The sequence below is a fragment of the Trematosphaeria pertusa genome, assembly GCF_010094035.1.
Source record: "Trematosphaeria pertusa strain CBS 122368 unplaced genomic scaffold BU26scaffold_5, whole genome shotgun sequence".
Lineage (NCBI taxonomy): Eukaryota > Fungi > Ascomycota > Dothideomycetes > Pleosporales > Trematosphaeriaceae > Trematosphaeria > Trematosphaeria pertusa.
The window spans coordinates 338,576-363,621 of NW_022987216.1; the positions used below are offsets into that span (position 1 = coordinate 338,576).

At 52.9% G+C, this 25,046-nt stretch overlaps 11 protein-coding genes across 11 annotated transcripts; 5 read left to right on the top strand and 6 right to left on the bottom strand.

The window, feature by feature from the left end:
• Positions 1 to 1,155: 1,155 nt before the first annotated feature.
• BU26DRAFT_423707 (dehydrogenase) lies at positions 1,156 to 2,152 on the top strand (the record flags this gene model as incomplete). Its single annotated transcript, XM_033823525.1, has 2 exons — positions 1,156 to 2,018; positions 2,068 to 2,152. 2 exons carry the CDS (start codon positions 1,156 to 1,158, stop codon positions 2,150 to 2,152), a joined length of 948 nt encoding a protein of 315 aa, XP_033685605.1.
• Positions 2,153 to 2,294: 142 nt separating this feature from the next.
• On the top strand, positions 2,295 to 5,504 carry BU26DRAFT_266621 (glycoside hydrolase family 115 protein). Its single transcript, XM_033821321.1, has 4 exons — positions 2,295 to 2,861; positions 2,913 to 3,529; positions 3,576 to 3,727; positions 3,781 to 5,504. Exons 1-4 carry the CDS (start codon positions 2,437 to 2,439, stop codon positions 5,482 to 5,484), a joined length of 2,898 nt encoding a protein of 965 aa, XP_033685606.1. The 5' UTR covers positions 2,295 to 2,436; the 3' UTR covers positions 5,485 to 5,504.
• Positions 5,505 to 6,959: 1,455 nt separating this feature from the next.
• Positions 6,960 to 8,270, bottom strand: BU26DRAFT_549337 (uncharacterized protein; the record flags this gene model as incomplete). The annotated part of the gene is made up of 5 exons (XM_033831991.1): positions 7,788 to 8,270; positions 7,553 to 7,740; positions 7,242 to 7,496; positions 7,037 to 7,184; positions 6,960 to 7,004 (listed from the first exon to the last, which is right to left on the bottom strand). Exons 1-5 carry the CDS (start codon positions 7,905 to 7,907, stop codon positions 6,960 to 6,962), a joined length of 756 nt encoding a protein of 251 aa, XP_033685607.1. The 5' UTR covers positions 7,908 to 8,270.
• A 709-nt stretch (positions 8,271 to 8,979) lies between these two features.
• Positions 8,980 to 9,858, top strand: BU26DRAFT_266653 (uncharacterized protein). The gene is made up of 2 exons (XM_033821322.1): positions 8,980 to 9,667; positions 9,716 to 9,858. The coding sequence occupies exon 1, from the start codon at positions 9,244 to 9,246 to the stop codon at positions 9,628 to 9,630; it is 387 nt and encodes a 128-aa protein (XP_033685608.1). The 5' UTR covers positions 8,980 to 9,243; the 3' UTR covers positions 9,631 to 9,667; positions 9,716 to 9,858.
• A 2,428-nt stretch (positions 9,859 to 12,286) lies between these two features.
• Positions 12,287 to 14,320, bottom strand: BU26DRAFT_453458 (FAD/NAD(P)-binding domain-containing protein). The gene is made up of 2 exons (XM_033824835.1): positions 14,044 to 14,320; positions 12,287 to 13,993 (listed from the first exon to the last, which is right to left on the bottom strand). The coding sequence occupies exons 1-2, from the start codon at positions 14,105 to 14,107 to the stop codon at positions 12,294 to 12,296; spliced, it is 1,764 nt and encodes a 587-aa protein (XP_033685609.1). The 5' UTR covers positions 14,108 to 14,320; the 3' UTR covers positions 12,287 to 12,293.
• A 491-nt stretch (positions 14,321 to 14,811) lies between these two features.
• On the bottom strand, positions 14,812 to 16,407 carry BU26DRAFT_549340 (amidase). Its single transcript, XM_033831992.1, has 2 exons — positions 15,907 to 16,407; positions 14,812 to 15,851 (listed from the first exon to the last, which is right to left on the bottom strand). The coding sequence occupies exons 1-2, from the start codon at positions 16,190 to 16,192 to the stop codon at positions 14,848 to 14,850; spliced, it is 1,290 nt and encodes a 429-aa protein (XP_033685610.1). The 5' UTR covers positions 16,193 to 16,407; the 3' UTR covers positions 14,812 to 14,847.
• An 82-nt stretch (positions 16,408 to 16,489) lies between these two features.
• BU26DRAFT_266703 (D-hydantoinase) lies at positions 16,490 to 18,381 on the top strand. The gene is made up of 3 exons (XM_033821323.1): positions 16,490 to 16,773; positions 16,823 to 16,904; positions 16,958 to 18,381. Exons 1-3 carry the CDS (start codon positions 16,600 to 16,602, stop codon positions 18,202 to 18,204), a joined length of 1,503 nt encoding a protein of 500 aa, XP_033685611.1. The 5' UTR covers positions 16,490 to 16,599; the 3' UTR covers positions 18,205 to 18,381.
• A 606-nt stretch (positions 18,382 to 18,987) lies between these two features.
• Positions 18,988 to 19,325, bottom strand: BU26DRAFT_517434 (uncharacterized protein). Its single transcript, XM_033828577.1, has 2 exons — positions 19,078 to 19,325; positions 18,988 to 19,007 (listed from the first exon to the last, which is right to left on the bottom strand). Exons 1-2 carry the CDS (start codon positions 19,251 to 19,253, stop codon positions 18,995 to 18,997), a joined length of 189 nt encoding a protein of 62 aa, XP_033685612.1. The 5' UTR covers positions 19,254 to 19,325; the 3' UTR covers positions 18,988 to 18,994.
• A 1,062-nt stretch (positions 19,326 to 20,387) lies between these two features.
• On the bottom strand, positions 20,388 to 22,189 carry BU26DRAFT_562580 (uncharacterized protein; the record flags this gene model as incomplete). Its single annotated transcript, XM_033833046.1, has 2 exons — positions 20,388 to 21,322; positions 21,376 to 22,189. The coding sequence occupies 2 exons, from the start codon at positions 22,187 to 22,189 to the stop codon at positions 20,388 to 20,390; spliced, it is 1,749 nt and encodes a 582-aa protein (XP_033685613.1).
• Positions 22,190 to 22,497: 308 nt separating this feature from the next.
• On the bottom strand, positions 22,498 to 22,653 carry BU26DRAFT_383629 (uncharacterized protein; the record flags this gene model as incomplete). The annotated part of the gene is made up of 1 exon (XM_033822603.1): positions 22,498 to 22,653. A coding segment is annotated over one exon (156 nt), but the record flags the coding sequence as incomplete, so codon positions are not given.
• Positions 22,654 to 23,037: 384 nt separating this feature from the next.
• On the top strand, positions 23,038 to 24,458 carry BU26DRAFT_503267 (DHH phosphoesterase; the record flags this gene model as incomplete). The annotated part of the gene is made up of 2 exons (XM_033826687.1): positions 23,038 to 23,219; positions 23,303 to 24,458. 2 exons carry the CDS (start codon positions 23,038 to 23,040, stop codon positions 24,456 to 24,458), a joined length of 1,338 nt encoding a protein of 445 aa, XP_033685615.1.
• Positions 24,459 to 25,046: the final 588 nt, after the last annotated feature.

Consider the following 25,046-nt stretch of genomic DNA (forward strand, 5'->3'; position numbering starts at 1 on the left):
GTGCTGAGCCAATGTAGAGATACACGGTGCTGGACTACTGTGGTCTCAGGGATAAGTTTTGTAAGTTGGGGGAGTGGGGCGCGGCAGAAGGATTTCGGTTCAATATCCCTCTCAACGCTCGGTGCAAAGACCTCCCTAAATGCCGTGATCCCTCATCCTACTAGCTCCTACCCCTCTGCTATTGGCCTCCTTACAAAACTTATCCCTGAGACCACAGTGCGCCCGAATATTGGAAGGATCACAAAGGGCGGCTAGCCAGAATTCCGAATATGCAGCTTGATCAGATAGTCGCGCGCACTGGGAGGTCCAAATAACGGGGGACTGTCACCCAGTCGTCGACATGTTGTGCATTAAGGGGGAACCCTGTCTGAAATGATCCTCTGGAGTGGGAATATGTTGGTCCGGGTCTGCTTAAGGCAATTCTTTCGCTCGCATCCCTGGAATTGCACGCCTTAGGCACACCGCAAACGTACCTTATCACGCATGATTGAATAAAGTAACTGAGAATTGGCCACAGTCATGGTATGGTAACGAAACCGACGTAGTGGCGAACATCTGAAGGTAGATGGCCGACCCGCTCCCGCCACAACCTTGCCATGAAGGCGATGCTTTTTTAGTCGAAACCTGCCGTGCAAGGTAGGCGATCCGCACTGCGAACGGTGAGCGATCTAGGATAAGGCTAAGCAAAGAGCCAGACTAAATTGGTGGAAGCATGAAGCAGCTGTTAACGATGCGATTAATACGACCACCAAGCAAGATAAAAACTCTTTTCAGCAGGCTAGAAAAGTAATTTGCGGTCCGTAGAAGAGCCCTATAAGCCCTTCTTGTACAACGTTCAGTAGCGTAGCTTTACCGCGCCTGGCGGTATGTTCTAAGCAACGCAATGAACAACCTCAAGGCGATCTTCATCGTGACTGAGTATGCAAGAACAAGAATTCCTACGATTATCAATTTCCATGCTATCAAAGTTGGCTTGACTCGGACGAAAGCCGGTTGTTGTTGTCAGACGGTTGCTGCTTCCCCGCACTAGCGCGGTTTTCTACTCCTTCCGCGGAGTCCGACGGAGCCGTGCCGCTTGGATCAATTTGGCCCCCACACCTCCTCTCACCCTACGCCATCTCACCCACTTCCTCAACCTACTTGCTCGACATCACCATGGGCGGCTTTCTGGGATTTTGCTACCGTCAATTGACATACAGACCGCACCCGCTACCGACAAGCGCGTCGCTGAAGGGGCAGACGGCACTCATCACAGGCGCAAACAGCGGGCTCGGGCTAGAAGCAGCTCGTGAGCTCGCTGCACACAAGCTTTCCCGCCTCATCTTGGCCGTGCGCGATGCTTCCAAAGGGGAAGCGGCGAAAAAATCGATACTAGCCACCTCACCCGAATGCGCCGTCGAGGTTTGGAGCCTTGATCACGAGTCGTACGACAGCATTGCCGAGTTTGGGAAGCGCGTTGCTGCTTTGGATCGCATCGACTACGCGTTGTTGAATGCGGGAGTGAAAAAGCTAGAATATTCCGCTTCTTCGAGCACCGGACATGAACTCAATGTTCAAGTCAACCATATCGGAACCTCCGCCGTGTCTCTTGCCGTACTTCCCGTGCTTAGGAACACGGCTAGGAAGGTCAACTCGCCAACCCGGCTGACTATTGTTTCATCGGAAGGTCATTTTTGGATTCCTTTCAAGGAGCAAAGCGCGCCGGACATCCTGAAGCGTATGGATGACAAAGAGACGTTCGGGACAGCCATGCAGCGATACTATACTTCCAAGCTCCTGAACGTGCTTTGGGCCAGAGAACTAGCAAGCAAGGTCTCTCCAGAGGAAGTCGTTATCAATACCGTCAATCCAGGCTTCTGCTACAGTGGACTACACCGACACGAGAGCACGGGCATCATTAAGATCTTTTTGTGGATGCTCGGCTGGAGTAGCGTGCAGGGTGGACACTGTCTGACCGATGCTCTTGTGCAGCATCGTGATTCGCATGGCGAGTATTTCAGCGAACAACGCCAGGTACCGTACGTTTATCACTCTATTTGGTTTCTGAGCCTGGCTGACTGTCTTCAGCCCATCGAGTTTCGTCTTGTCGCCGCAGGGGCAGAACGCGCAGAAGAAGATATGGCAGGAGACAATCGCGCTTTTAAAGGAATAAGCTCCTGGGGTGGATACTTCCGTGGTAGCTTGAGTGAATCGGTTTGGTGCTCAAGGTGCGATGGGGGTTCCGAATAAGATAGCGGGTCGTGGTATGATACTTACGCACCACGTGACAAAATACACGCGGTCATAGTTCGGAGATGCCATGAAACAAGATGCGCTTCGCAAGGCTTGAACCAGCTAAATTGTGGAGACTCCGCCTAACCCCACCTAGGGTGGGGATTTCGGCGAGGACTTTCCAAGACTCCTCGACTAACAACTCACACGAGCAGCTCTCAAAGGATGCCGATGTTCGAACCAACTTTCGCAGGGCATCAACTCGCACCTGGCTGCGCCAGCCTCGTCGATGCTCCAATCATTATCTCCGATTCCGACTACGAGGGAGTCCTCATAGCAGCGGAAACTCTGTCGGCCGATTTCGCAAGAGTCACGGGCGACGCGCCGAACCTAATCATTTCAGAGCCTGGCATCAGGACTAAGTATGGAATAATTGCTGGTAGCCTGGAGAAATCGTCCGTCATCCACAGTCTCGTCTCCAGTGGGAAACTAGACCCTTCGAGCATCAGAGGGAAATGGGAGTCATATATTACGACGCTGGTTGAGATGCCATGGGAAGGATGCGAGAAGGCTGTTGTTATTTGCGGCAGCGATAAGAGAGGGACAATATTCGGGATATATTCGCTGTCGGAGCAGATCGGGGTGTCGCCGTAGGTCGCCGCCGTCGACAATCATAATCTACACTGACTTTATTCCTCTAGATGGTACTGGTGGGCAGACGTCCCGATAAAAAAGAGCTCCACCATATACGCATACAACGTCGAAACCCACGCCGGGCCCCCTTCCGTCAAATACAGAGGAATATTCGTTAACGACGAGGCGCCCGCCCTATCGGGTTGGGTCCACGAGAAGTACGGCCCAAAGTACAACGCAGAGTTCTACAAGTGCATCTTCGAACTTCTCTTGCGCCTTAAAGCGAACTTCCTCTGGCCAGCTATGTGGTTCGGCTTCCCGCATCCCGGAAATAACTTCTTCATGGACGATCCTTTGAACCAGGAGCTTGCTGATCGGTATGGCATTGTGGTGTCGACGTCGCATCATGAGCCGATGCAGAGGGCGATGAATGAGTGGTTTGATAAGCCGTATCACATGCCGGAGAAGAGCTGGAGCTGGGTTAAGAATAAGCAGCTGATTACCGAATATTTTCGCGAGGGAGCAGAGAGGGCGAAGGCTTTTGAAAGTTATGTAACGGTGGGGATGAGAGGGGATGGAGATCGGGAGATGGATGTGGAGAATCCTGAGGAGGTGCTGAGGGAGGTGCTGGATACGCAGAGGGAGATTATACGGGAGGCTTATGGGAAGGAGGATGGAGTTCCTCGTGAGTGTGTTCTCACGAAGTAGCGAGAGATTGCTGAGGTTCGCAGAGCTCGTTGCGCTGTACAAGGAGGTGCAAGAGTATTACGAGAATGGCTTGGAGATCCCTCAAGACGTCACCTTACTTTTCGCAGACGACAATTTCGGGACCATACGAAGACTTCCCACTGGTGAGGAGAGAAAGCGTAAAGGAGGCGCTGGCGTAAGTCCCTTTCCATCATTCCTATCACGCATGCTAAACTCGTTCTGAACTAGATATACTATCACCTCGAATACGTCGGCGAGCCGCGAAGCTATAAGTGGCTCAATAGCAATTCACTCGCAAAAGTATGGCAGCAGCTTGATTTAGCCCATCGCCGCGGCGCGAACCGGATATGGGTCTTCAATGTTGGTGACATCAAGCCACTGGAGATTCCGATATCCTTCGTGATGGGCCTCGCCTGGAATGCCGATGCCCTTCCACGAGGTCAGCTACCGACCTTCTTTAAAGCCTTCTCTGAGCAGACCTTTGGCGGTGGCATTGCAGATCAATGCGTAGATATGCTTCTCAGATACGACAAGCTTATCGCTATGCGGAAGCACGAACACATCGAGCCCGAAACCTTCTCGATTATCAATTATCGTGAAGCAGACACTATCCTTGAACGATGGCAATCACTGCTCCACGATGCCGAAACGCTCTACACCCGTATCTCCACCGCAATGCAACCCTCGTTCTTCCAACTCGTCCTCCATCCCATAAAAGCGGCCACCATCTACGTCCACCTCCAAATCACGCGGGCTAGAAACCAGCTCTACGCCCTCCAACGCCGCACATCCGCAAACCACTACTTCGACCTCGCCATCTCTCTCTTCAAGCAAGACTTCCACCTCAGCCAAGAATACCACTCCCTCCTCGACGGGAAATGGAACCACATTATGCAGCAACCACATCTCGGATACCGCGATACATGGCACGCACCCTCGCGCGATATGATTAGCGGACTGTGTCTCGTGCAGGCGGGACAGGACTCTAATCCACTTGTGGGAAATATTGGAGTCGTGGTGGAGGGGCATGAGGGTGTGAGACCGGGATTGTGCAATGAGGAGAGTGATCGGACGCATCCGAGTCGGAGAGATTTGGTGCCCGGGATTACGGTGCCGGTTGTGGAGCCGTATGGGCCGAAGATGTTCTTTGAGCTGTATTCGAGGAGTAGCAGGGTGGTAAAGTGGAGCCTGAGGAGTCCGGTGGAGTGGTTGCATGTCGAGCCTGCTGAGGGAGTCATGGATCCGAAAGTTCCCGAGCACGATGTGAGGATCTCGGTATCGGTCGAGTGGGCCAAGGTGCCAGAGGCTTTTGATGACGAAGTCCTGGTTGTTCTGGAAAGCGATCTCGGCGATTACGAGAACGTTCACGTCCCCGTTATCAACCGCCGCGTAACTGATTCCTTCATCGGACACGTCGAATCCGATCGACATGTCTCCATCCCGGCTACTCGGTTCACAGACGCAGCGCCTGGCGCTGTAATAAATCCTCATCTCGGTCGCGAGGAGTCAGGCGCTGTATATGTCTCACTGCAAGATACCATAGACGAAGCGACTTGCACCCTCCGCTATCCCTTCTACACCTTCACCTCCGCGCCAAAAGCCACCTTCTCCTTCTACTTCGCTCTCACTCTCGACACCGATCCAAGCTCGGCTCTGTCATACAACTTCTCACTTGAAGGCCGCCCAGCCGAATCCCACCGACTTGTTCAATCTCCGCGAAAAGCAGGCGAGCTGCCTCCTGATTGGTCGGCGTCGGTGATGGACTGCGCCTGGACGAGGAGACATGAAGCCGACATGTCCGAGACTGGGAACCATGTTTTGACGATCAGTTTGAGGGATGGGAATATAGCTTTGGAGAAGATTGTTGTGGACTTAGGTGGTGTGAGGGAGAGTTATTTGGGACCGCCCGAGAGTTATTACTTGAAAGCGTGACTACGGGTAATCATGTGATGGCAGGTCGACAGTCTGACCCCTATATGGTGCCTTCTCCTGAGACATTACTCGAAGATATTCCTGCCTTTTGCGCCTTGAGTTCGGAAATCCCCTCTTCCAGTCGCCGAGCGCAATCCCAGTGAGAATGAGCTCGGGCGGAGTCTACAGCACTTAAGCCCCATCCATTTCTCCATTCGAGGTACTCGACGGGGCAATGACGTAGAAAAGTGTCCAGGACACGTAGACACCCATGTGAAGCGGCGTCCATCAGAGGAGTATGCCCTCTATTGTCAAGAGCGTAAAGATCCACGCTGGTATTTTTGATGAGATACTCTGTTTCTCTATGCCTATTATAGAGAGCAAGAATATGCAGAGCTGTTTGTCTAGTGAGGCATGTCTTGGCGTTCACATCCGCTCCCCGATTAATGAGTAACTTCGCGACCTCGGAATCGCGATATCGAATGGCCCACAGGAAAGCGCTATATCCAACGATATCCGTATTGGCATCGGTCCCAGTGTCGAGGAGATGCTGAACGAACGATGAATTCCCGACTCGTATCGCCGAGAACAGCAGTGGGAGAAATTGACGGTATGTCGCCGGATTAGAGCCAATAGTGGAATGAATCTTTTCAGCAACTGAAAAGTGATTGTTCGCAATCGCATAATCCAGCGGTGTACTTTGAACATCATCCCAAGCTTCAAAGTCCACTTCCGAAAGGGAGCTCAGGGTCTGGCAGATCTCCAATGATCCACTTGCGGCCGCAAGATGAAGAGGGGTCAGTTCGCAGAGGGTTCTTGCCATTGGATTCGCTCCCTTATCCAATAATACCTTGGCGATAGACGTGTAGCCTCTTTGACATGCGATATGTAAAGCCGTTCTTCCGAGGATATCGCGTTTATCAACGTGAAGTCCTTGTGGAGCCCTTGAGATCTTCATTTGAAATTCTTCAAGCCTAGCTTCCAAGGTGGCTCTACTCGACCTCGTCGAAGGACGCAAATCGAGCATTTGATGCAGATGCGTCCTCCCCAGGCAATCTGCCTCATCTTCAACCATTCCAGGGATAAGGAAAAGTGACACTTCGGTTGCGCGGAGAATGATCTCGTCGGAGATAAAATACGGATATGGCCGCATAATATCTGGGAACAGGTTGAAGAGGCCCAAGCTTTTGAGTAGAAGACGGAGTTCGGAGGGAGCCGTATGCGATAAGTTAAGGCATCGCCACAGTGCTATACGAAGGGGCTCATCCGAGTACGTACGGTGTTTCTTGCATGTGCGAAGGGAAGTCGCAACAAGTTCCACCACAAGCAAGTGCGGAGTCCCTTCCCAAGGCGCGGACTTCTCGTTCACATGGTTGAATGATCTCAGAATGTCGTTCTTTGACCAGGATTGCTCGTGGCATAGTAGACAACGAAGCGTTTCGGAGTGAGCATGTTCCAAGGTTAAGCGTGCTTGTGCCATGCGAGCGTCCGCGAACTCATCTCCTTCCGCTGTGTAGTGGATTAACTGAGTCGCTGCGTTGCTAATCATAGCATCAAGCTTGCCGCAGAATACCTGGAACTGATCTATGGTTTTCGAGTCTCCATAAAAGCCGAGACCTTCTTTACCATATATAGGAAGGAGCTCTTCCAATTCCTGTTCCAGGCCTCTTAAGCGGTCCAATGCCACCCTTAGGTTTCTGCGATATAACATCAAGAATGACCTAAATCGGCAGTATCAGTGGCAACTCATCGGCCTTTGGGAAAGGAGCCTGCCGTACATGTGGCGAATCTCGATGCCCAGAGGATCTGCTGCGACCTGGGCTGGGACACTATCGAGTGCCATCGGCGCTTCAGTCGATCCGGCCGGTGCAAACAGGCACTGCCTGACAGCTTGCTTACAATTCGTACATCCAGAGCCGTCGCCAGTGTCGCCAGGACAAGTGATATTTTGTATCCTACAGTGAGCGCAAGCCCCTGAAATTGGGCGGTCTGTCGGAGTGCTGTCTGCCGAGGCGTTTCCATCCGGTAAAGGCCTCAAAAAATTAGGCCAGTTCGTTCACAAGCCGGAGCCACGATAGATTGCACTTACGAATCGAGCGTGCCAATATTTGGAGGATCGACCGGAATCCCCGCGGTGCTACTAGGATCTGGTAGCGGAGCCGCATTTGCGCTTTCTCCCTTCCGCCTTCTCGGTGCTCTCCTACCCTCCGAACAGGGCAGGCCTCTCTTCTCGCAGCGGTTGCACTTCGTTGGCCATGTTCTCCGGAGTGGTAAACACTGTCCCAAGGATGAGTATCTGAGTTCTGACGGACGGACTCACGTACCTTTTGCTTGTCCTCTCGGCACTGATCGCAGCGTATCATGCTCAACTGGCCTCTGTCGCGGGTTACTCTTTTGGAAGCGACTGGTCTGTCAATATGCTGCAAAGGAAGGAGCGACGCCATGATGGTAGCATAACAAGAACAGTGTCCAAGTAGAACGCAAAGCGCTCAATGGAACAGAAAACGTGATGGGACCGAGACGGATGTGCTGAGCAAGAAGAGAAAGCAATATCGTCAGCCAAGAGGAGTTGCGGAAAGTGCGACAAAGTGCGGGGCGCGATATTCCAAGTCGACCAGGCTGACACGTGCATATGCTCTACAGCGTTGGGGCAAAGGTGACTAAGAAGAGGAATCCTCTCACGAACGCGGCGGGGCAAAGATAACTGAGAAGAGGATTTCTCTCACGAACGCGGCGGGGCAAAGATGACTGAGAAGAGGATTTCTCTCACGAACGCGGCGGTGCCAAGATGACTGAGAAGAGGTTTTCTCTCCCCCATACGCCTATCGCATTGGCTGCGCACCTTGCGCACTTTGTAGCCTCCACGTTCTCAACCGGTCAAGCTTGTGTGGCACGGTCCACGGAGCGGGCTTTCATAGCTGCGCACATTTCGCGTGTCACATTTGCTTGTCCCTTCGTCGATCTTGGCCTACTAAGCCTCTGATAGGCTGCGCACCTTCGCACCTCTGCTGCCTAGTCCACCGTTCGACATGCGCCCGCGCCGGAATTCCAGGGATACTCGCTGCCCTATGCTGAATATGGAAGAGCTGCTTGTTCCTACGGCCGACGCCAGTAACGCCGGTCTGTATCGCTGGAGCTTGCGGCTGCGTGACCGCCCGTGCGCCCGCATCTACCCCTGTTTGGAATACTTGCTCCTCACTGCTCCTGCATCCGCCTCTAAACACTACCGACCCTTGACAGAAACCTCTTAATGGTTACCTCTCGTCCAGCGAAAGCCCGGCTGTCTCTCATAGGCCGCGCACCTTGCGCACCTCTCCCCGGGTCCCAGATCTTCTCAGCCACGCCAATATTCTCGACTTCACGAGGCAGCATTATTCAGGGAAGCCACCACGATTGACGCTCCCCTCGATTAGCCACGCACTATCGCACTTCCAATTATGTCTTTCTGCTCGTTGATAGAGGCCTCATCCCTCGACCAGGCATGCGTCCTTCCCATTCCACCTCCCTGGATGTCTCGTTCATAGGCTTCGCACTTTCGCATCTGCGCGCGGGAGAGAGCATGCCCTCACGCAACGTTTGCAGCCCGCAGGCTTCCCGGACCGAACGCCTCATCCCTCGGGATCGCCTTCTTGGACTTGAAAATAAATATCCCACACCCATCCAAGGAGTCTTCATTGCTTCAGTCACCCTTTGAATCTCTTCTTCCCTCATCTTACCTGTCCCATCTACCGCTCTACCTCAGGCACACGCAGCCTCTCCTCTCTCCTTCCGATATCCGACATGCCACCCCAGTCCACCCTCCTCGTACAATTCGTGTCGACGGCCACTTCCACTATACCAGAACAAACCTCTCCAACCCAAGCTCCCGACATCTTCACAGGTCCTTCATCCGACCTAGAAGCCCGCAGTACGATTGTGTTTGGCGTCTTCGGCACGTTCCTCGCTACCGTCGGCCTCGTTCTTACTGGCATGACCCTTCGTGTCATGTATCGCAACCACAAGGCGAGACACAATGCCGAGAGCGACCGTCATATGGGCGAGATTGTGGAGATGGAGATGCAGGACATTGAGCGCCAAGACACGGAAGCCCGCCATAACGAGAGAAATGCTGAAGGCGGGGACATCGAGACTGTCACTGCCATGGAATATGCCCCAAGAACCCCATAGATGGAAACAATTTTCGAACCGATTTGGAGAGGTTGGTGTAAGTACAAGTCGTCGGAGTGCCTTCTCTCGCTGACTTCGTTCTGAGGGTAACGCAGCCGCGGCAGTGTACTGGCCAGTCTCGATTTGGATGCCTCAACTGCTCTCAAGCTAGGCCTCTATATCGTCATGCTTGCGTTCTTGACTGTCTGAGGGTCGGACGTTGCTATCGGACTACATCGCCCGGGACCTAGCATTGGAGACAGGGTAGGGTACACATGTAGCTAGGGTGCTGTTCATAGGTCCGGCGCAGAAGTATGTGAGGCTCATTCTCGATTAGTCAAAAGGTATGGTTAGGTTTGAACCAATAGAGCGCGGTATCGCCTATTTTCATGCGCGCGTTCTGTTCCCATCTGATCACGTCGTACTGAATGCACGCTCTCGCTGTTCTGCAGCATTGTCAACCACTCGAATTTTTTCAATCAGTTATTTTTACGCCGTCTTCTTTTCTTCGAGGCTCTCAAAGAAAGTTCAACACACCTAGATTGCTTTCGCTTCCCGTCCACACCACACTAGCTGTCTTCAAAACCATGTCGCTTACCCAGCCTATTCACCAATTGACACTCCTTCCAGTCCGTATGGATACAGCATCCCACGTCACCCCCACACTAAGCTTGACTGACCGATCTTTCGTCGGTTCTGATATGACTGCGTCGCCGAATAATTATAATATACTTGGGATCGTTAAGATCTTGACCTCCTCTTCCATTCTGAAATGCTGCCTGTCTTTTCTTGTCTCACTGATCTTTGAGCAGGAGCGAAGCTTAACGCGTGGTGGATTTGCATCTCCGAAGCCCCTTTGTATGCGGCGGAAGGAGATTGAAGTGAGCGCGATTGGGCGCGGTGACCCGGTTCGGCGCTTTGATTGCACCCTGGCGTCAGTAACTGGCTTGTCATGTGTCTTCGAATAGAACTCACGACGAATTGAAGGTACTAGTGCCAATGCATTCCATTCTCTCCACGAACCCGGTATGTTTGAAGGTCCCAGAGTTGGTTCATGGGCATGGAAGCTACCTGCCAGACTACTCCGTGAGATGAGTTAGCTGCGTATCATGGTGCCTTGGAGTGTCTGGTGTGCTGGAACACTCCGGAAGTGCTTACTCCTAAGTGAAGGCCGTGATCTGACTTGCCTATATCGAGGGCGTTGCTAACGCTTCGCTCTTATACCTCGTCTAGCTCGGGCGTGGATGGATGGTTCCTGCTCACCATTACCGATAACCAGGCTGAGGTACGTCCGATAGTCTGTTGCGTCCGAATGACATACTTTGCCAACAGTCAGGCGAGTGCAAGCGGCGACTGACAGGGCGTCCTCTAAACTTGAAGGCAAGACCCAAAACTGCGCCGGCGGCCCACGAGAGCTGGTCTAGTTCCCTCCCAGTCTTCCTTTTCCCTTCCAACATTGGCCCGTTGTTTACGAGACTGAGAATCAGGCGAACCCATCAGCTGGACCAATTGCTCCAGGTCTGCAGCCTCTCCAGACTTCGCCCGACTACCTCAGGTACTGGTACATGCATTCCGGTGAGCCTTTTGCTGGGGAGAAGGTAGACGTACTTCGTGGCAGAGCTGCAGGCAAGAAGCGGGGTAAAGTACTGGTACGGCCATGCCGGTGAACATCTTGCGGAGGAGGAGGGACAGCTACATGAAACGAGCTGCAGGCAAGAAGCGGGGTAGAGTCACTCCAGCCCAGGTATTGGTACATGAACCCTGTCGGGCTTTTAGCTGAGGAGGGGGTAGAGGTACTTATGACGAAGTTGCAGGCTTGGAGCGCAGTAGAGTCGGTGAGAGCGTGCCAGAGCACGCAGGCCCAGCCAAAGGCATCGCGAAGCCGCCCACCACCAGGCCTTTGGGGGTAGAGCACAGCCGGGGGCCGAGCTTCGTTGTACTGGTCGATACAAGATCCTGCGCGCGAAGACAGAAGGATACTTAAGCCTGCCTCTCCACTGGCTGCCCAAGTCAATTCCTTTCCATCAATGACATACATCAACATACCTTTAGCAGTCCTTACTACGCTTACATCTTTCTGCTCCCAAAGGAGAAGCCATGTCGGAGATCCAAACCTCGAACCAATCCACTCCCGCCTCTGCTCCGTCTCCCACCAGTACATACCTCATCGAGACCACAACCTTATTGCAGCTTCCCTCTTCCAATCCAGCGTACTCAAGCAAAGACGTGATATTCGGAGTCTTTGGTACCCTGATTGGATTCACCGGGATCTTTCTAGCAGCAATGACGCTACGCTTCATGTACAAGCAAAAGAAGGGAAATATTACGTAAGTACCTGGGTAGTTCACAACGCACACGATAGCTCAGTGCGCAGTGCATGAGCTTATAGCTAATGTAATTCAGTAGAGATGCACCCTGATGGCAGTGAGTGCGGGTCCGGCCTGGGTGTAAGTCGTTACTGTGTGTAGGATATGTGTTCTGGAACCTTGGCGAAATACGGATTATTAGCTGCTTGGACTTAATCGCATCGAAAATGGAACTTACAGTACCTTTGCGTGCCAGCTTGAGTATTCTTCGAGTGACTATACCTGCATCTGTGATACATGGTCTGGCACTCGTTGATCGTCACTAATGCTGGGCGACAACTGGCTCCTTGAAGGATGATTGTCATATTTACGTTCAAATTACAGCCTAGCTTTCCCGTCAACTCTCAAAAACCTCCCAAAGTATCTCTTCAACTTCTCCTCGGCCCTCGCCCCCATCTCCACCACTGTCCCCACCCACCCATCAGGCCTCAGTACGAAGACAGCGCCCCCTTGCGCGCTTACGCCATACCGCTCATGAGCGCTATGATCCTCGTCGTAGAACACCCTGCCGAAGGGCATACCACCAAGCGTCTCATACGCAGAGGGTCCTCCAGGCCCATCGAAGATGGATATCCACGATATGGGGTACTTCGAATCAAAAAGCCATTGAGAGTTCGCCACCGACTTGGTAAAGGCGGCGAGGGCAGGTTTAGTGAGCGCGATGTCGCCTACGAAGAGCACGATGTAGAAGCGAGCAATGTTGGGTGTTTCAGCCTGCAGGCGTGTAGGCTCGAAAGTGGCTGGTTTCTGGAGAGAGACGTCCGGTGCGCGCTGACCTGGTTGCACTGAGGATAAGCCGGAGCCCTGCAAGAGATTGAGGTACGTATCCGGCTCGTAGAAGATACCGAGTCCGCTACTGAACGTCGCGGCCTCCGCCATGACGGTACCCAGAATCTCATTCGGATCAGCGTCCGGATCGCCTTTCCAGTTCTCAGGGAGCTGCATGGTCATGAGGCGCGAGATATCCTTGTCGTAATTGATGAGCTTTTGGACATTCGGTAACCGCTCCGCCTCGTAGGTGGATAAGAGATCCGGCTTAGCGAGACCTTGCAGCACGAGCGACAGTTTCCAGCCCAGGTTGACGGTGTCGTGCATACCGGTGTTCATACCTTGTGCGGCACCGGAGCTGTGCGTGTGGCATGCATCGCCGGCGAGGAAGACGCAGTCTTTGACGAAGAAGGAGCGGGCGATGCGCTGGCCGACGACATAGATGGTCCACCAGTCGACTTGCTTGAATTTGAGGGAGAATGGCTTCACAGATGCGATGGCCTCCTTGACGGCGGCTTCTTCGTTGAACTCTTTGTAGGCTTTTTGTCGCTCGGCGGTGAATGCGTATCCGATTCGCGTGGCTCCATGGTCAAGCGCGGCCCAGAGAACGTTCCCGTGGGTGGGACTTTCGATGGCGCAGTACGTCCTCGGTTTGGGTAGATCCGTCTCGATCACGCCGTCGACGCGTACCCACTTATCCTCGCTGGAAGATCCGTCGAATGGTACGTTCATCGCTCTTCGAACGAACGATCTCCCGCCATCAGCGCCAATGAGATACTTGCACTTCACCACCTTCTTGACCCTTGTCTCCACATTCTCAATGCCGGCAAGCACCTTGTATCCACCTGTACCCGCACCCTCTATCACTTCAATGCCTTTCAGATCCCATGGCGCTTCCAATTCTACTCCCTCTTTCCTCAGCGCACTTTTGAATATCTCTTCCTGGTATTTCTGCCTCAACACCAGCGCAAAGTCCCACTTTGTATCCTTCATTTGCTCCATGAAGCTCCATCCTCTACCAGGAAACTCCTTTCCATCCTTGTCATAATTAACGGTGTGTCGACAAGCGAAGCACTGCTGGGCAAGCTCTTCGGCCAGACCCAGCTGGTCTAGCATTTCCGACGAGCGGGGGAACAACGTGATGGCGCGGCCATATTGGTCTTGGGAGGACTTGGGGTGTTTCTCGATAATTCGGATGCGGTGAGCGGAAGTTGGGAGGTTGCGGGCGAGTTGGTAGGCGGTTACGAGGCCTATTGGTTGTTAGAAGAGGAGTGGACCGACCAGGGATGGATGTCCGTACCAACGGGTCCTCCACCTACGACCAGAACATCCGCATACTCGACAGCCGGCTCTACTGCAGCCATATTCTTCAGTGTTCCAAGATCTTGAATTGAGCTCCGAGAGGCTCTGCAGCTGCATAGTGGCTCATTTTATCGAGCTTCATGTCGTGGGACGAAGCTTTTCCGTCGGGAATAACGGGCTGTTTGTGCCACGCGATAAGGCTCCGTCCATTCGATTGGAGCAATTGCTTCTGCCATGGCGAAATGCGGTGGAGTTTTCCGCAGGCTGATGCGACGTTGACCAAAGGATGCAGGCGAGCGAAAGATGGGGGTTTGATAAGAAGCAAAACGCCGATGACTAATCTCCGACATTCGAAGGATCCGTCGGAGAAGCATCTCTTTGATTACGACAACTACGACAGGTAGGCAACTGAATAGTAGACTCAGTCATCCACTGTTCATAACGCACTATCATTGCTCTTGTTTTGATGGCTACAAGCTGCGGAGAGAAGGCTGAAGTGAGAGAGTTGACGTCTGGGATTTCTTTTCCATTCCGACATCGATTCCGAGCTAATTGCACCCTTTTCTTGGGATAAGGTAAGGCATTGCGTTGACTGTACGAAGACTCAGTCTTCCGAAGAGTATACGATAGTGCGATCAGAGTTGATATAACCGGGTTTCCGGGTTAGGCCTCCCTAAGATTCCAGGGCTTTAACCGCCATCCTGGGTTCAGGCAAGCAGTCGTCAAGATGTAGAACGTAAGCTTGAGCACTTTCAAACTTCAATTACAGGATTTTCGTCAATTTTATACATCTTAAGAGTTACTAGTACTCCCCATTCTTCACCCTCTCGTCATAATACAGTACCGAATCTAGCAATATCTGCGCACCCAACGCACAATGTTCCGGGCTCGTATACTCATGCGGATTATGACTGATCCCATCTTTACTCGGAACGAAGATCATGCTCGTGGGACAGACGCGCGAGGTCCACGCGCTGTCGTGACCAGCACGACTCTTCATATCCATGATTTGATCCTTGCCAACTGCCTTAAGTGCAGAAGCGCGGACAGCGTCGATACAGCGCGGGTGAAATATCGACTCCGGAAGGCCCCACGTGCGCTGTGTAGAGTACGACGTGCCGTTCTTCTCCTCGGCGATGATTGCGTCGAAAGCTTTGAATATCGCGGTTGCAAGTTGATCAACCATTTCGTCTGTAGAGCATCGGATGTCGATTATGAAGTCAATGCCGGCTGGAATCGTAGCTTGGCTATAGGTATCACTCCTGATGACTCCCACCGTAGCCACGCCGAGTCCGGTCTTGAGCGCAGTATCACGCACCGCAGCGATGAGTCGGGATGCCATGACGAGCGCATCCGAGCGACCAGGCATCGGCGTGGTCCCTGAATGTCCTTCCACGCCCGTCACGCGGATCGCAAACCACTTCATGCCTTGCACGGATGTAACGACTCCTACACTCTTTCCTTCTCTTTCCAGAATCGGGCCTTGCTCAATGTGCAGCTCAAAATGGCATTCCAGTCCATTCTCGCGGTGATCGCACTTTGTATCGCCCAGGTATCCGATCTCCTCAAGCGCTTGCTTCATCCGCATTCCCTCCTTGTCCAGTGTATCCCAGCAGGCTTCTAGCGGTGTTGAGCTCTTCGTACTCCACACACCGGAAGCCATCATGGCTCCAGGAAACCGCGCGCCTTCCTCGTTTGTCCAGTCTATAAGCGCGATCGGGCAGTGGGTTTGAATATTGTTGTCGTGCAACGTGCGGAGGACTTCAAGCGCCGCTTGGACGCCGAGGATGCCGTCGTATCTTCCCCCTGAGTACTCTTGTCAGGCTTTAACCCAGTGTGTGATTTGGGAGAGATCACATACCTGCTGGCTGGGTATCCAAATGGCTGCCCATCGCGATCGGCTTCCTATCGTTCGCCACACCTGGTCGTACGGCGAAAATATTGCCAATCTGGTCGACCTTTATCCCGCATCCAAGGCTCTTGCACTCCTGTACAAGCCAGTCCCGCACCTCCTTATCCTCCTGGCTGAGCGTCAAGCGACACATGCCCGTCGACGGTTCCGAAAGCGCACCCCATTGCGTACAAGTACTCTGCAGCGTCTTGTTCAGCCGATCCGCATTGATCCTCAAGGACGAAGAAGTGGCCATAGCGAAGCCGATGGAAGTTTTAGCAGCTCCGCGCTGCGGGCGATGCGCATGGTGTTGAAGATTCTACGCGTTCTGTGTAGCACGCGTTCTCCGATGGGAAACCCTGGACATCGCGGGAATCATGACAGATAAGTATGACTATGTAGCAGGCAGAATCCTTGCGAGATGCCGTTCACGGATAGCGGCGTTGTGATGATAAGCTACGTCGGAGGAGAACGACGCTGAGGTGCTGCTCCTCGGCGCGGGGCACGAATGAGGGGTTGCGATAGGGAGAGACCGTTTGAAGCTAGCCGGTCATCCAACCTCCACTTCAATCGTCGAGACGCAATAGCCGCCCATGGCTCCTATATACGAGCGAGAGCCCCCTAGGTTGGGACTCCTAGATTTCTCCAAAGAGCTAGGAAAGAATGGCTACGGATTATGACCTTATCATCGTCAATGGCGTCGTGGTGTCGGATACAGAGATTGGAGAGTACGATATCGCTGTTAGGGACGAGAAGATCGCGAAAGTAGTGTCAAGAGGAGGCCTGAACGATGCGAAAGCTGCGAAGATGATTGATGCAGAGGGCGGCTACGTGATGGTACCTCTTTCCGCATCCCAACCTCGTTACGACGGCTGACCATCTATAGCCGGGAGGTGTAGACGCACATGTCCATCTCCAGGAACCCCCATTATTCGGCAAAGGATCAACAGCAGACAATTACGAGTCCGGTATGCACCCTCAAAGCGTCCTTACTCCTCATGGCCGCTCAACCATCCCTTAGGTAGCCGATCCGCAGTATGCGGTGGCACGACCACCATGGTAACATTTGCGCCTCAGAAAAAGAGTGAAGACACTCTCCTGGACACTCTATATGCCACTCATGAAAAAGCAAAGGACAACTGTTACATCGACTACTCGTTTCATCTCCTCGTTGGTAATCCCTCCGCAAAGGCGCTATCAGAGTTCAAGACTCTCCGCAAAGAGGGTGTCTCATCCCTGAAAATTTACATGACCTACCAAGCGCTTCAACTGCATGACGGCGAGATTCTTGACGTCCTGCTAGAAGCCAGAAAGCAGCAGATCACGACAATGGTGCACGCCGAGAACGGCCAGGTAATAGACTGGATGACTGCGCAGCTTGAGAAACGCAAACTCTTCGCTCCGAAATATCACGGAACTTCACATCCGTCTATGGCTGAAACCGAAGCCACCTACCGCGCCATCTGCCTCTCCGAGTTTATGGACAGCCCTATTCTGATCGTGCACGTCTCCACTCCCGCCGCAGCAGCACACATCAAATCCGCCCAAGACCGCGGCATCCCCATCTACGCCGAAACCTGTCCACAGTACCTCTTCCTCACGAAGGCCGATCTAGACCAGCCCGGATTCGAGGGCGCGAAATGCGTATGCAGTCCGCCACCCCGCGAAAGCGAAGCAGACTGCGACGTCATCTGGGACGGCCTCGCAAACGGCACCTTCACCATCCTGTCCTCGGACCACTGCCCGTTCCGCTTCGACGACAATGTCATCGGAAAGAAGTCAAGTATCAACGACGAATACCCGCTTGGCCACTTCAAATACATCCCCAACGGCATCGCAGGCATCGAAACGCGTCTTGCGCTCACACTTTCCGCCAATCGCCTCGACCTAAAGAGATTCGTCGAAGTAACGTGCTCTAACCCGGCGAAACTGTACGGTCTGTACCCGCTCAAGGGCGCGCTTGTTGAGGGACAGTCCGATGCGGATATCAATATCTGGTATCCGCCGGGCAAGATGCAAGAGTTTGAGCTGAAGAACGAGATGCTGCATCATGATGTGGATTACACGCCTTTCGAGGGCCGGAAGCTGAAGCAGTGGCCGCGGTATACGATCCTGCGAGGACAGGTGGTGTGGGATAAGGAGAATGGTGGATTGCTTGGGAAGAAGGGGTATGGCAAGTTCATCAAGAGGGAAGCGAGTTCGTTGGCGAAACCCAGACGTGTTGGTGAGTGGGACATACATCCAGATGGTTCTTTTGGTATCTATTGAGAATTCGGGTTGCTGTGTTGCTTCATTTTATCCAATATACAGGTCATCTCTTTACAGCCACGGCGAGCTCGGTTTCGCCGTCGTCAACGCTATCATCTCAACGTCGAATATCTAAGCCTAGAATTGCGCTCAAACGACAAAGACGGGGGAATCGCGCGGTTAAAGAGCTTGGAGCCATATCGGATACCGACCTTCCTATTGCCTAGTGGACTCCAGCAGTCTTTCACAATGTGAGCAGACCGCCGCGCAAGTCTTGCATTCTCGCACGACGATATTACGGCAACCTGCAGGTGCGTGTCCCCCAAACAGGTAGGCAAAAGCGTCGGAGCCGAAGCCGAAGCCAAGATCTGCGGTTATTGCGCTGGACATGTTCCGCTTCCGACGGACCAGGCTGAAGTGCGGGACCCGGAGCCAAGATCTACAGTTATTGCGGTGAACGTGTCGCACTTCCGACGGACAAGGCTGAGGCTTGCGAGCCGAACATCTGCAATTCCGCGCACGATTCCAGAGAGTGCAACCAAGCCAAGAAAGTCTTTCTTGTCAAACCTTATCGAGAACACTAAAAGCACGACCATACACCGAACGATGATCGTAACTATACGTACAAGCGACCGATGCCCCGTTCGAAGTGTGCGCAGCGCAGACCCCGCGCCGATCCTAGATTCCCTCCAGAACTCCTCGGCACGCGACCAACGCCCTTCCAAAAGTTGGGTGTAAGAGGTAATGAGCGAAGGACGAGCTCATGCTTTTAAGGCAGGACAATGTGATCCTATGGTAGGATAACGTAGTTCTAAGGCTCTCCTCTATCGAATTTACATCAGCATCAGGTCGAGAGAGATGACCAATCCGCCCGAGCAAAGTGAAGGCACGTACGCGGGGCTTCCATGCCTTTTCCTTTGCAAGTACATGAATCGAAGTGTTATGGCTGTGAGTACCAGGCCGGCAAGCCCGATCAAGGATCCTATAACCCCAAAGATGATTTCGCTATGAGCCGAGTCTGACGCATCTGAAGAAGCGAGTGGAGTTGCGATTGGGCTTGGTGTAGCCATGCTGAGAACGTAACACGGCTGAACGAAGTTGGGTCTTTGGAAAGGGAGGCGATGGAATTAGAAACCTGTTCTTTAGAAGGGGTCGCTAACTTTGAGTAGAGGAAGAATAGAGAAGCCTGGATTTTGGAAGCAGATATCTATAAATCAGCTCCTGTCTACACAAGGTTTTCATCCTACCTACCCTTGCAATATGACCTCGAAAAGGTGCGCTAAGCCCCCCGCGCTAGTCGCTTTGGACTAACTCGGCCCGATTACTCCAGTGCCTTCGCTGTCCTCCGCAAAACGACGCAACCTCTCGCGCCGTCCGCCGCAACGCCGCCGCAACGACGCACACGACGCCTAGTTCGCCATCCCGCCAAGATAATAGCGCTTCTCCAGTCTTCCTCAGCAAAAGTTTCCTCTTTTATCATCCCCACCCACTCTTTTCGCGTATCTTGCAACCGATTACAGTCACTTCACTCGAAATGAGAGTTAAACGACTCCTCGTCTTGGGCGTTTCACCACCGTTAGTCGCTCTGCAGCCTTCCTTAGTCAACCGGCCCACAATTCTCTCTTTATGAGAGATCTCTTGAAGACTCTACTTTGGATTTGCCTGGAATCTAAGGCTACTTAGGTACGTAGGCTACGGTCCACACGCCAACATACTCTTGTTTTCCTCAACATATGAGGGCCTATAGTAGGAGAAGTCTTCTAGAGCCAAGACCGTAAACATTCCCCGCCAATCTTCGGCTGCAAAAGTCGGCTTGAAGACCCGTAGACTATTTTCCAAGCCCAGACTAAATTTGTTCGGTTTGTACGGATGAGGGACCTGTACCGCAGGATACTTTTATCATCGACAATGTTTCCGTACATGGGCCGTTTGAGGTTGAAGGCAGAGACGGGAGGATGCCGTAAGGCCTTGGTGGTGTCGAGGATATTGAAACAGTGGAAGATCCGTTTGAAAGTATCCTCTAAGTATCCCTCTTAGTCTCCTTGTGGCGTCTCCTTGTGGCGGATCGTGGTGACTAATAGACTAGGATACGAGAATATCGGAGCAAGGGGTCAGTGGACATGTTCGTTAAAGTCTCTTCATAGCTCTGGAATCTACCGATTCTTCCGAGGTGTATGTTGCAGTCCCTTTTAGCCTCTTCAATGTTACCCCCCATTCCAGTTATAGTCCATGGCTAGCGTCTCAGAGTCGGCCAAGAAAGCATCAGCAAGAGCAGTATCCAATCCATCTGGAAAAGCAAAATAGCCATCCAGGCCATCCGTATCCGATGTTTGGCGTTCTCTATTATCGCTCCCTAGTCCCGCCAGGACCGGCAAAGCAGCGCCCTGCTCCATTGCGTCACAGAAGAAACCCCTGGCATGGGCTCGCTCGCCTCCTTTATCAGTCATCTCTAGGACAGATGTCCGGGAGCTCTCCGGCGTCAGCTCGGTGTCCAGTGAATTCGGCTCGAAAGTCTGCAGTGACGAGTGGTCCGATGTGGATACAGAGTGGCTCGAAGTTTGACTGAGGTGAAGGGGCGTCGATTGGAGCTGGAAGGGGAAGTGCTCCGTAGTGCTACCCTGATTGTAGTTCCTTGGCATTTGGTGTGAATCTGAGAAAGGGTTGTCGAACCCTCCGCGGTGAAGACCGTTAGCTAGCGTGGGGCCGGGGTATTCGAGTACAGGTTGCTGTGCGATAGGCAGGTTGGAAAGTCCGCTATTCCCATTATGGGGATAGGTGACTCTGGGGTGGCGCATTGATCTATCGAAATGCAGATTTGAAACGTAACCGCTGGAAATGCCATTCTCCTGAGTGGGAGTTAGATGACCACTGAGAGACCTGTCGACAGCATCGCCAGCCCGACCTAGTTTCTCGTTCGAGAACAACCCTGTCTCTTGTTCGACCGAGCTCATTGACGCCGCCATCTCCAAAGAGGAGCCCTCGTGCGTATGGTCACGCAACTTGGCTTTGCAAATCCTAATGACCTCGGGAATTTTCTCTTTAATCCTCGGCATGATGGAAGCAAATTCTTGCGAAAATACCTCCTCCAGCGCGCATACGAGTAAGCGTTCCAGTTCGGACATGATGAATGACCGTTCGTCTATCATTACAATTAGCTTTCCACTAGTACGGTGTTCAGAATGATGGGCTTACACGGAGAAGGCAAGTCGACGGCGGTTCCGAACAAAGCCTGATACAACTGCGTATACTTCTCTTCCACGCTTTTGGAACTCGTCGCATACTCTTTCGCAGAGTCAATACGCTCCCACTGCTCCTGGCTGATCCGATCATCATCCGGCTCCGGAAGCACCTCACACCTTTCGCTGCTGCGTAGATGCTCTTTCAATAATGATCTAGACTTCATTTCGGCCTGGCAACAGGGGCACCGTAATGGCTGGGTGTGGACTCTCTTCAGGTGGAACTTCAGTCTACTCATGTCTTCGAAGCCCATGCCGCTGCTACATGCTTGGAGATGGCCGTATTTCTTAGGATCCCAGAGGTAGAACGGACATCTAAGTCTCCTGCGCAGCATTGGGTCATCCGCAACTTTGGGTTTCTTCTTCTTTCGTGGATCGTCTTCATCGTCGCCTGAGTCATCTCCACCGTCATTGAGATCCTTTTCGGCGCCTTGACATCTTTTCCTGGGCGCGTTCCCATGTGACTGCTGGGTCTCCTTTGTAGGACGAGACGACTCGGTGTTCCTGTTCTGCTGTGCTGAATTTGAGGTCCCCGGGGCGACAGTGCGCTGTAAGGAGAGTGACTGGATGAGCTTGCTGATGTTCGGGGCTTTGAGACTGTCTTTATGAGTGCCCAAGGTTGCTGCACTGATATCTTGCCCTTCGAAACGTGTGATGTTTGAGGCCCGGCCGAGAGAACGCCGTTCATGTTTCGTGTCTTGTGACAAGGACGCTGTTGATGCTTTGCCATCGGGAGTTTGAGAGGGATTTCTGGCTTTGCCGGATTGCATGGGTATGCATGGCCGGCCTGCATTTTCAATTACAGCATCTGTACTGACGTTCACCTTGGACACTGGGGATTCAGAGACCTCAGTGCTGCCTTTTAGAGACGGATCCGGTAGGGTTTCTTACATAGCGTATCATGTTTCACTAACTCGGCTCCCCGATACCCACTATCTTTGCTCGTACTTTGCCTCTGTTCTTTATGAGGGGTCAATGGCCATACGGTGCCACGAATTTGATCAGCACGAGGCTGAAATTTCTTGGTAGTCTTGCGAGATTTTTTCGCCGGTGTCGTGGCATGCACATCAGTTCCGAAGTGAGAGCCGCCATGGGGTCCGCAGGCTTCGCCCACTAACACCGTCTTCTCCTGGGCAGCATGGCCACTCTGTCCATGCGCAGCACATGGATCGATGGCGTGCTTGTAGTAGAGACAGCGACAAACAGAATAGCGCTCGACAACTTGGAAGCACATAGTGAATGAGAACGGCGGAGGCTGGAGCGTGAGAACGATGAATTGTTTTAGTCTGTGTGGTGCTGAATTATGTTCATATTGAAAAATAGGCGGCCGTCCTGCGGGAAGCCGCACAAATGTGCCAGATGTGGCTGAGTATTGTGGCTGGAGACACTAGCCAATTAGAAGACCTCGGGACGACGTCATCAATTCCTGCCTTCACCCTTCAAGACGGAACCACCTCCCTCAAGCTTCACCTTATCACAATCTGGCATGCATATTACCTGCTACAGAACTTGCAGGCCCTGTACCGTCTCTCCATCAAACCTCTTGCGATTCAGCAATTGCACTCTCCAACGCTTTTCTGTTCCACTCTCTACTCTCTCCTTCCACACATCTGCAGCAATGGCAAGCCCGCTGAAGCGCAAGGCCGGAAAACTGAAGGCTTCATCACCGAAAGCCAAGAGGTCGAAGATTGAAATCCCAGAATATCATCTGACGCCGTCCAGACGGGACGAGGCGGGTGAGATAATATGGCCCGCACCGAAAGAGCAGATCGAGCGAGCGAGGGACATCATCAAGGAATGGTATGCACAGCATGCACCTGATCCTCTAGCTCGGATTCGAACTTAGGAATGCGCGACATGGCGGGTAGCTAACGTCCTCATAGCGCTCGAGCCAACAAACCGACTCTTATCCTACCCGACAAGGACGCAGACGGCTTGTCCTCAGGCGCTATACTCCATCACACGCTTACTTCCCGTGGACTACCATCTTCTTTGATCTCAGTTTATTTCCCGCCGAAAGGAACGACCGTACACGACCAGGTCACGCGAGATGCGATATCCGCGAAATCGCCGTCCTTTATCTTCGTCCTAGACCAAGGCAGCAGGAAAAGCGGTCCTCTTTACGACATACCTCACACCTGCCTGGTCATCGACCATCACTTTGCGGAGGAGGGCGGCTTTCCTGAAGGCGCAGAATATGTAACTGCGCACGACTGCCCGCCAGTAGCGACGAGTTCGCTGTTAACTTACCACATCTGTTTGCCTCTGCACCCGGATCTTGACGAGAAGATATCTTGGCTCGCCGCTCTCGGAACGCACGGCGATCTAGGAAGCACCATAAAATGGCAGCCCCCCTTCCCCGACATGACAGCAACATTCAAGCAGCACCCCAAGAAGTCCATCAACGACGCCGTCGGGCTAGTCAACTCGCCCCGTCGCTCAGCAGCCTACAACGTGCAAGATGCCTGGGATGCAGTCCTCTCGGCATCTAGTCCGGAGCCCTTGCTGAAGAACAAGAAACTCTACGACGCGAACTGGGAAGTCCGACAAGAAACCGAGCGCTGCACGCACACGCCTCCAAAGTTCTCCTGCGACGCCACAATCGCCGTCCTCACCATCTCTTCCGCCGCGCAGGTCCACCCCGTCATCGCCACGCGCTGGTCCGGCCACCTCAAGTCCGACAAGCTGGAAGTCGTCATGTGCGCGAACGAAGGCTACTTACCCGGCATGGTCAACTTCTCGTGTAGAATCGCGAAGAATGCGAGGGCAAGGGAGGGCGATGCGAAGGTCGATATTATCAAGAAGCTAGAAGGTATCGTGGCAGACGATAAGGAGCTGAGGGGGAGATTGGGCGAGAGCTTCGCGAGGGGGCATAAGGAGGCTAGCGGGGGGATCGTGAAGAAGGAGGTCTGGGAGGAGTTCAAGAAAGCAATGGGTGTGGGTGAGAATACGAGGAAGAAGGCTGAGGGGAGCCCGAAGAAGGAGAAGAAGCCGGTGCAGAAGAATACTCTGGCGAATTACTTTGTGAAGGCATCGTGATTCGCTTCGATGAGGGATGGGATGCAATTTGCTTTCTGGCCGCTCTATGTCCGTCGCGCCGGAGTATTCGTCCACCTCAGACAAACGGCATCAGAGCGAATTTTATGTACGGAGTAACTTTCCCCCTCATGTCATGAGCATTCTGCAGCGGGCGACAAAAGCGCGGGTCGTCTAAAATTGAGTGCTGCGTACCGAGCAGACGCATGTACACTCGAGAGACGGAAGTGGCTGGCTCAAAACCGGGAAATCGGACGTACAGAACCGGTTCGCGGTAAAAAGTCAGCTTTGGATATCCACTCTCCTTATCGGGAGTGTCAATTATACTGCGATTAGATATCCGTTTCGTGGGAAGTGGCTCCGTTTTGAAGTGATGGTGGAGAGCAATACGAAAGCTCACATATACCCAGGAACTCGTTTAGCGTACACATCCGCTTAAATACCGTACTCGTTTCTCGACGTTCGTTACGACCGCAGAATAGCATGCGTCTCGACCGGGTAGCCACTGAACAACGAAGCGGCCGGCGCACTACTTCCTCCCCTTTCGTTTCGATTCAACTCAAGGCTGGTGCCAGACTGTGCAGTCTAGAC